The sequence below is a fragment of the Rhipicephalus sanguineus genome, chromosome 8 (assembly GCF_013339695.2).
Source record: "Rhipicephalus sanguineus isolate Rsan-2018 chromosome 8, BIME_Rsan_1.4, whole genome shotgun sequence".
Taxonomy (NCBI): domain Eukaryota; kingdom Metazoa; phylum Arthropoda; class Arachnida; order Ixodida; family Ixodidae; genus Rhipicephalus; species Rhipicephalus sanguineus.
The window spans coordinates 164,360,269-164,370,430 of record NC_051183.1 but is presented as its reverse complement, the minus strand read 5'-3'; the positions used below and the strand labels follow the sequence as shown (position 1 = coordinate 164,370,430).

The 10,162-nt window shown below is 48.7% G+C and overlaps 1 protein-coding gene across 3 annotated transcripts in view; it reads left to right on the top strand.

The window, feature by feature from the left end:
* Positions 1-429: 429 nt before the first annotated feature.
* Positions 430-10,162, top strand: part of LOC119402446 (tubulin--tyrosine ligase-like protein 12) — a 301,835-nt gene continuing 292,102 nt past the window's right edge. The window contains exons 1-3 of one of the 3 annotated variants that reach the window (XM_049418643.1): positions 430-467; positions 1,499-1,636; positions 1,699-1,734. In XM_049418643.1, the coding sequence (XP_049274600.1) occupies positions 1,514-1,636; positions 1,699-1,734 (159 nt within the window). In that variant the 5' untranslated portion in view covers positions 430-467; positions 1,499-1,513. Of the gene's footprint in view, positions 468-1,495; positions 1,637-1,698; positions 1,735-10,162 lie in introns of those variants that run through there. The other 2 variants (XM_049418642.1, XM_037669599.2) reach the window with 2 other exon arrangements.

The following is a 10,162-nucleotide window of genomic DNA, read 5'->3' as shown; positions in this document are numbered from 1 at the left end:
AACTGTGATCTTTTTTTATAAGGGCGCGGTCGAGCGCGCTGGCACGCGCGCTATTTCGGCAGACATCCCCCAGCGAACGGCTACACGCTATGAGCGCTGCGAGCGCCGTGATCTCACTGCTTCGCGCTCGGACCACTGATACGACAAACGGACCAAAAACCGCTTCTCTCCCGGGAGGGGCCGTATTGTCATACACCAGCGTTTTGTAGTTCAGTGACATCTGAGCAAAAAGAGTTAGCTGCTAGCCCTCGTTTTTCATGCAACATTACGGCGTGTACTTATCGCATTCACTGCTTCACCCCCCCCCCCGCGCCGCACCGCCGCCGGTCCGACGAACCCCGCGCCGTTCGCGCGCCGCCGCCGGTGATTTTGGGTCCGGCGCACTACACCCACCCAAACACCGTCGGCAACCGTGAGCGTGTCACATGCAGCAACAGCAGCAACTGCGTTGTAAACAACGGCGTGAGCAGGGTTGCCAGGTTGGGCTATAAATAGCCAAATTGGGCTACATTTTTGTGGACTTGGCGGGATTTTTTGTCGTTGGCTATTTGGCTACTTTTGGGCTATTACCTGCCTTCGCTTCAAACGTTTGTTTTTCAGTGCCCTTTCTCCTCTTTAGTGGTGGTTTTGTGCCTCCAGTTCGTTGTGAATCAAGTGTTTACGTACAGAGTTATCTTTACTTCACTCTTTCTACTATCCTCTACTTGTGTGTTTGCATTCTTCAGGTATCAGCAGCGTCCACCAGACAATTACGGTAGTCAGTAATAATGAATATATTCCCTGACTTTTAAGGCGAAGCTTCTTTTGCCGGGTTTCGCGATGCTGCTAAGTTGTTCCTTCTCATGGCGAATAAATTTGTGGATTTAAATATAAAGTGTAAAAGATAGCACGCAAGAAGTAACTTGGACCCTCGTAACGTTTTTCTGTGCTATGCAAGCTACTATCACCAGATTTTACGCATCACCGTTGATTTTAAAGGTTATAATTTACCGCTTTACTTTAGCTTAGCTTGATGTGGATTCCAACTTATGCTCTGAATGTGATCCGCATCATTTAGCTTTAGTTATTTGCTTTAAACCACGGCCGCTACATAAAAAAAACGTAGTGAAATACCAAATGAGCAATTACTAAAAACATTCATCTCCTCCATGGGGTTCTCCATTCCTTTGACTACAATCCTCACATTGTGTCGTCACTTCAAAGAAAACAAATTAATAAAGAGCAACAAGAAAACAGAAATTCTAGCAAATAAAGTGACATTTCCTTTCTATTTCTGCTACCTGCACCACACACGCGATCTTGCAAGCAGCAGCACAATTGGAGACATGTATAAACTCTCTGTGTATAAATTATAATAAATAGAAACCTTTTTTCTATATTTGCTCTCTTTGGCTATTTTGGGCTATTTTTTATTAATTACGTTTGGCTACTTTTGGGCTATTAACGGGCGGAAATTTGGCGGGTAGCTCTCCGAGTACCTGGCAACCCTGGGCGTGAGGCACGTTGCGCGACCATGCCGTCAAGAAACTGCGTCGATGAGTTTCAGAAGTTTGTCCTCGGCCATCGAAACCAGCTGGAGACATCGGGAATACCGCCGCATTTCTGGCCCACCTTGCACTGGAAGCTTCAGGAAAGCGTACGTCCTCCTCCGCTTGTTTTTCCCGCCCTGTTTGAGCCGCGTGTTTTCTTCTGCCGCAGGTCTTCGACGCTGGCGAGGTGTTTCAGATTGTGCAGGTACGTAGAATTGAAAGTGCCTATCCAAGCCTGCGATGTGTGGGCTGGCGCTTTCTTGAATCTTATCTGTCATCGCTTGCACTAACCGCGGAACGTTTTCTGTGAGGCGTCTTGCGTTAGCTCAGTGGGAAAACGGCGCAGTGACAAGCGGTGCTTACGTCGCCGTACGTTAAAAGAACTGTGCTACCTGCACCGAAGGCGGGTACGATCTTTTCGGAAGGAGCCGTGGCTGTCGGATGGCTGTTTCGAGCGCAGTTATCTTGAGTGGCAGAAAGCTGAGCTAGTTGGTAGGGTTTCATTGCTGAATCTTTTGTCTTGGAGCCAAGCATTATCGGCTGGATTAAAGCGTTTGCGTAAATCGAGTAGTTTTGTGCCAACCAGGCACGTCGACTACACTCGCGTTTAAAGTGTAACTTATGGTCCGACGTAACGTCACTACAGATGTCAGTTCGTTAGAAAGCGAGTGCGCGCTACAGTGCAGTGATCTGCTTATCGTACGTAGCGTTCGCTATCCTCCGGGGTCGAGCAACGCTTGAATATACCTCGCTGAGTCATACAAGCACTTTTGTAGCTTAATAAAGTGAACCTTTGGGCTAGTTGGTTTTGCAATACGAAATAGAAACGGCGCGATTTTTACACGAGGACAAACGAGAACGACATGTCCGTGTCGTTTTCTTTTGTCGTCGTGTAAAAAATGCGCTGTTTCTATTTCATACTTATGTAGCATTTTTATTACAACGTTAGAAAACGGATAGCCTACACTGCAACCACACTTGACACAGACCCGACGTGACGCCTGCATAGAATTTTTTTTCAAAAGCTGTTTCAGGGCTTTGGTCGGCTCTGTGGTAAAATACTTCACTGTCACACAGAATTCCTCGGTTCGATTCCAGCTGGAATCTTGATTTTTATTCTTTGCCTCTGTCAGGATATTTCACTCACTGGCAATGCTGCCGACGCCGAATTTTCTTCAACACGGGGTCCTTAACGCTCCCGCGTAAAAATTTCTATTGACTGTCCTTGTCATTCCTGGGTTGATATAGACTGAATAACCCATGACGCATACCAGTGCTGGGCAGTATTGAAGATACTTGTATCTTAGATACTCTGTGGGTATCTTGCATCTGCACCATGATATCGGCTGCAAGACGAGTATCTCTATGTATTTCCGATACGTTCAATAATGTATCGTTTATCTTAAGATACAAGATACTGCTATAGCAAAGCCACCATGCGAATCAATAACCTTTGGCTGAACTCCACTTCTCACTCTGATACTGCTGCCACAAAGCCACCTGAATAAAACTAAAGACAGTGACATTCCTTTATCTTTCCGTCAGAGTCCTCCAGCGAGCGCTGCTGGTGAGGTCTGTGCATCCCTATTGGTGGGGCAGAGTCACGGGGTGGCACCATCTAGGCAAAAACAAGTGCGCGAACTCTTTATTCTCTTTAGTTGTGTGGGTGCTATGACACTTGCTCATAGTCGCTGTACTGGGCTGCGCACTCCATTGCATGCAGCGTTTTTGACGCAAATTCTGATGCTGCTATAGTGTCGTTAATAAAGCTTCTCTTGCTTGGTGCTTCACTACGAAGTATGAGGAATGCAAGAATGGGGCTGCCTTGCACCTCGTGCCTTTCACACAACAGCGATTTGAAAGATCTTGTGGATGTAAGTTTGACTTGCACACAGTGGGATTGCCTTGTGCGCAAACGAGATTCTAATGGCTATTGCATTCCCGGTGCCTATGCTATATGCAGTTGAACAATCGTGGATGGATAAACCTTTATTGAGCGTCCAGTCAAGTTTAATGCAACCCAGGCTTAGGTTTGCCACGGGGCAATGTCAAGGTCTTGCCTCAGCGCAGCCTCACGGGCTTGCTGGCTGCCCGCATTTGGATGCTGAGGTCCGAGCTGCGCAGAGCGGCAGCCCACCTTGACGACAGGGTTTCCGGAGTAACTGCCGCCATTCTGATAACATTATTACCCTCCCGCAACATGTGTTTGAGTGTTGTTGGCCCTACCTGGCACAGTTTGCGTGTGTCGTCGTGATGCTTGTCTGGGTAGGTTCGTTTCAGGTGCAGTGGGTTTGGGAAGGTGTTCGTCTGGAGCTATCTCCAGGCGACAGCCTGCCTCTTGTTCAATTTGGGACGTGGTGATGGGGATATCCTTCTGGCATTTAGATATGCTTTTGTTATGTCCTTATATCTAGTGAGCCTATCCTGTTCTGCGTGAGGTGGGTTCTCTATCGCGTGAGAGGCTTGTCCCTGTTTGGCGCAGACACTCTTTGCGCCGAACTAAAATGGTTGACGTGTAGAAAGCTTTGCACTCCACACCACGCGCTTACATTTGTGCGTGCCTGCTGCCTCAACCTACCATAGTAGGAACACAGCCGCATGTGCCTTGAAAATTGAAGCTCAGCTTTTTCTGTGGCTCCAAATGGGCAAAAAAGACACAATCCAAGTCACTCGTTTTTATTAAGACGAAAAAAGTGAGCTAAACATTAAATATATCGATGAAGTTTATTTTATCATAAGGGTGTCTCACATTGTCGTTTAGACCATACATGGGTATTAAAATAAGCTTAATGGTGTCACTTCAAATAGAATAATGCAAGATGTTTTTGCAGCACGATATTCAGCAGTCTCGGTTGGGTATTCTTCATCATTTTCATAAAAATTTTCATAAAATGCTGCAATTTTTGCTAATTTTGTGATTATGGCATTTTTGTGATTTTATAACAAAGTAAATATGCTATGTGGTTGCATATTCTTTTTTTTTCTGAATTGGCATATTACTTTTTGTAGACTTGTGAGAAATATTTTCAGCTTCAGAACCTTGTCCAAAGTTGTAAAAAAACACCCCTGAATTTGAGGTTAGCCAGAGGCAGTTGCTCATAGTTCGAAGTTTGTCATTTTTTTCATAAATGTACTCTGAGTGGAATAAAATTAGCTCTCCGTAGGCCGATAATGCGAGGGGCGTAGAATTACGAAAAATTCATTTTGGTGGCCACAATGCGTTAATTGTTTAGTGATAAGCCTCCAAAATTGTGAAATCTGAAAGTTGCAAAAGTGCTTTTTTCTACCTCTAGGTAAACATAAATTTTTTCCTAGAAATCCGTGATAATTTTCGCAAAACAGAGGTTGATTCCTTTTTATAGAAACATTTTACCATTTCATAAAAAATGTAGTGCAAAACAAAATATATAGTCGGGACCCCCCTTGCTCCGTCCTTATCTGAACACATCCTCTATACGTATATATTTTTTGACGAAGGCCGTGCCGCGGCCAGAACGATTCTGGCCCGTAAAGACACGGGATTTTCAAAAGTTCTTCCGCCATTTCTTTGACTCCCTGTGCGATGGACCTTTAGAGCAGAGAGTGGTAGCAGCAAGTGGCTGTTTACTTGAGGAAGTATGTAGAAAAGGAAAAAGGGAGTTTGTCATATGACCGCTGTCTAGCTCGAGCAGCTGACAACAGGATAGTGGCCATCAGTGAATGAGGGGGATTATTTGCGTACGTACACGGAAGGATGTAATGTCTTATGGTTCGCTTGTGACGTGACCTCTGCGAGAGAGTTGGTCACCCAGCCCCGCATTCCGGCACTGTATGTAGGCAGGCTCGACAGCTCACGTGAGCGGTTTGCAGCGCAGTTCCTCCCGTGAAAAGCACCGCACTGCAGGGGACAAAGGGAGCGAAGGTCTTAAGAGGAGGATGTTGAGCGGGAGAAAAACAAAGCTCCTGCTCAATGCCTCAATTCTTCAAACCTCAACGGCGAACTTCCCGCCCCCTCCTCGTCCAGTGTGGCGCACCAGCACAAGTTCGGGAGCTTCTCCACCGGAACATTGTCCTTCTGGTCCCGATCGAGTGGCCTCATTCGGTGGGTCGGATGCAACTACTTGCAAGATGGCAACGGTGGAACCGCCCCCTTAAGATGCAAGAAACACAAACTCTGTTGCATATGCTATGAAGTTTGAAGGGACCGACGACTGGGCAGAACGTGCGATTAGATCCTGGTAGAAATGAAAAAAGACCATGAAATATAGTGACCGATTTTAGCATCCTTTTCACATTGTGAGTTGGATTTATATTTTTAAATTGTGCTTAAAAGTAACAAAAACTGGTACGTCGCGCAGCCTAGCGGAAGGGCCTTGAAGCTGGATTATGAAGTTGGTCACTTTACTGTACGTAGTGACATAGTTGTGGTGTCACGGCCTGGGGCTGCGAAGAAGAGAGCGGACAAGCCACCATAACACAACAAAACCGAATGCCGCTTTATTTTAGAACACCCATATATACAAGACAACAACAGAGCCACCAATGTTGCTAGACTCTGCATTGAAATAGAAACTAGTGACACAACATATTCCCCCCCCCTAAAACCTTATGTGTAAGTACGCTGTTAGTGTGTTAATTGAAGGTACTTTGTGCACAACTCTCGTCACAAGGTGTATAACCAACCCAATGACCAGGCACCAACCCAGAAACAGTTGACACAACTACAAAAGAATACTCTGTATACAAAATGTATGAAACTCCCTGCCCTCCCTACGAAATTTGTCACTTACTAATTATTGATGAATAAAAAGAAACAAACTGCACAAGAAAAAAAAAACCACTATCGCACGTAGTCGTCGTAGCATTTCAGAGAGAGTCTTGACGTTGGTGGTTTAACCCGCACCGGAGCTGGACACGGTTGTGGTTCAGGGAGGCCCGGGTCTGAAGCAGCTTGGTTGGCCACCGCAGCAGGAAGAGGCACACCTGCCTGTGGCTCAGGCGTGTCGGCGTCGTGAGCTGCATGAGAGGTCACAGGAACAGGCAGAGCTGCAGCCGCCACTTGTGATGCCCCACGTGCAGCTATCGCTCAGTATTTCTCAGTGACGGCGACGCAGGTGTGCTAGTCTCTGGCACGTTCCAAGTCTCCTGTGAACGCAAAGGATAGGAATCTGAAGGAACTTTGGCAAGCTTAGATGCATTCCATGTCTTGCCATCATCGAGGCGGAAAGAGGACCGTCCCCGCTGTTCCACCACTTTACGGGGACTGCCAGACGAGAGGTCTTCCATGAAGGTGATGGAGGATTTCCTCACCCGAAGTCTCCAACAGCGATGTTGGTCGTCTTTGCGGCTCGACGAAGATCTATCTGCTTCTTGCTGCTCTTTTGCTTTTGCTTCACCCTCGGACGCAGCAAACTGAGCTCGGTGGCTGGGTCTTTAAAGAAAGAAGAGGACGGGTATCCGGCGACGTCCAAACGTGTTCTCGGCAGCCTTCTATGCAGCAACAGAGCCGGGGCGACCCCCCTTGTCGTGTGCGGTGTGCACCAGTAGGTGCCAAGGTACGCGATGACTGCTGGGCGGTGTGGCCTATGTTCCAGCAAAGCTGTCTGTACGAAGTTTTTGAACACACGGTTGAAGCGTTCTACAAGTCCATTTGCCTGGGGGTAGTACAACGAAGGGTGAGAGGCAAATGGCACGATCCTTCAGGAACTGGTTGAATTCTCGGGAGCAAAACCGAGGGCCGTTGTCGCACACAACTTAGTTGGGGTAGCCCTCTCGAGAAAATACTGAGAGCAGAAAGCTTGTCACTGTGTGCGTCGACACCTCGCTGCAGAACTGTACTTTCGGCCACTTGGAGAAGTAGTCTACGAGGGTGATGGCGAACCGGCAATCGTGTGCCACTCTGGAAGGGGTAGAGGTTGCGGCAGAGTTACTGCAGTCTTGGCACTCTTGCCTGCATTCTGGCAAACTAAGCAGTTGTGGATGGCAAGCTCCACTTGTCTGTCCATTCCAGGCCACCAAAATCACTCTCGCAGTCGTGCCTTGGTGTGAACTATCCCAGGGTGTGCTTCGTCTGCAGTGGAAATAACCTCTGGGGTAAGGGACGGAGGGACTACGAGGCATTCTCCACACAAAAGCAAGTCGTTGACCACAGACAGTTGTTCACGCACAGCAAAAAATGGCTGTAGTTCACACGAGACGGACTTGTGGGGAGGCCAAGATGATAAGACATAAGCCTTTACTTGTTCCAAGGTAGCATCTTCACGCAGGGACTGCTGGAACTGCTCTGGGTTGAGGCAGAGTGGGGCAATGAGAGACACAACCTCTTGGTTGACTGGGGCATCTTCCTGCGAAACAGGCACTGGAAGGCGTGTCAGGGCATCCGCAACTTGATTTTCCGAGCCTTTGCGGTACTCCACCATATAATTATAGCGCATAAGACGTTCTGACCAGTGCACGATGCGAAGAGGACGTCTTCCTGAGCCTTGAGATGACAGAAGGGAGGGCAAGGCTCGGTGGTCCGTACGAAGTGTGAAGCGCCGTCCCCAAAGGTATGTGTGCCAACACTCGCAGGTCCAGAGGCAGGCAAGTGCCTCCCGTTCACCAACTGCATACTTCCTCTCTGCTGAGGATAGAGTGCGCGATGCGAAGCTGACTGTGCGTAGCTGGTGCCCATCTACTTGTTGAAGAACGGCCCCAAGGCCGCAGTCAGACCCATCCGTGGAGACAACCACCGCAAGAGCGGGATCAACCATCTGAAGTACTCTGCTGGATGACAGCATGAACGTGACCTTCCGGAAACTAGCATCAACGGTATCACTCCAGGTAAGACTTGATTCTTGCGGAGCAGTGCACGCATCGGATCTACGACTGCAGCAAGGCAGGAAACAAACTTGCCGTAGTACTCAACTAAGCCAAGAAATGAATGCAGACCAGCGCGTCAGTAGGTGCGGGGGTGTCCAGTATTGAATCCACTTTTTCAAGCAGCGGTGAAATGCCTTGAACTGTGACCCTGTGGCCCAAGAAGGACAATTCTTTGACACAAAAGGTGCATTTGTGGTTGAGCTTGAGTCCAGCGGCCTTGATGCAGCGGAGAACTGAGGCCGAATTCATTAAGTGCTCTTGTTCGGTGTGGCCGAACACAATAATATCGTCTGTGTAGAACAAAACGCCAGAACACCCCTTGAGAATCTGCGACATAAGCTGCTGGAAGGCTGCGGGGGCAGACGCCAGCCCAAAGCATACACACTTGAAACAGAACAGGCCTTCGGGAGTCACGAATGCAGTCAAGTCTCGGCTCTCGGGGTGCAGGAGAACCTGGTGGTAGGCAGATGCAAGATCCAACTTAGAGAAGATGGTTGCACCGACAAGGCTGTTCAAGAGCTCTTCTGTGTAAGGAAGCGGAAAACTATCGGCAATGACAGCTTTATTAGGTTCCCAAAGGCCGTCATAGAGTCAAATGCCACCGTCCTTCTTCCTTACTACAATGATAGGGGACACCCGCTCCGAGGCATTAATGCTCTCGATGACATCCAGTTCTTCCAATCTATGGAGCTCTTCCGAAACTTGAGGTTGTAGTGTCAGTAGAAGACGCCGAAGTTTCGATGTCACAGGAAGCACCTCGAGTCGAGTCTTGTGGTGCGATCTTGTACGTATTCCAAATAAGCACGGAGGCGTGGCGTTACATCCAGCCGCATGCGAATAACCAATGTGAACCGCGACAGACGTCACGGCCCTGCTTTGACCAATCGCGTGCGGCTGGATGTAACGCCACACCTTCGTGCTTATTTGGAATGCGTACAAGATCGCATCATTGATGCAATGAACGAAGCCCTTGGCAAACCCAAGGCCCGGGCCGAAGAGTGAGCCGAACTCACTAGACAGGGTCTTCGGAAGGGAGTTGGTTGGGGAAACTTGGCACGATCCTGAGAGCTGAGCGGCGTCGAGCGTCACTGGCATGGTCGACGTCTCGAAGCAATGCAAGGACGACCCTTTGGTGTGCAGGTCCAGAACTCTGATCGCATCAATGCCGAGGATGGATGTACCTTCCGCCACAACATCGAGGGGGAGATAGGCTGTACGTCCCTTGAACGTGACTTCCGTGAAGGAACAACCACGTACGGGAACGCAGCGCTTGGAGTAATCGAGCAGCTTCACTCGTGGAGCGGAAAGAAGTGACTCATTAGCAAAATATTGCTTGAAAATGCTCTCTTCCAAGATGGAAACAGAGAATCCTGAGTCAACAAAAAACTGCAAAGACTTGCCGGCGATGAAAACGTCAACGAAAATGCCGGCTCATGCAAGACCGGCCACGGTAAGAACCCTTAACCCTTCAGCATCACTGGACAAGTCCTGGCACTCGACTTCATGGACGGAAGCGGTGGAATGACGCTGTCGCCTGTTGCAAACTGAGCGGAAGTTCCCAATGCAACCGCAGGGAAAACAGTGCTGACCTTGTGCGGGACAGGAGGACGACGAAGCACGGTGCTGGCGGGAACCACAGCGATAGCGGTATGGAGATGCATTGTTCGAGCCACTGAAGCGCTCAAGGGAAACTGAGTCATTGTGCAGATGTCGACGGGGCTCGACTGCGGCGACAATAACCGATGGGAAGACGAGCGTGGCCGCATGGAACCTCTTGAAAACCGACCGCCTCG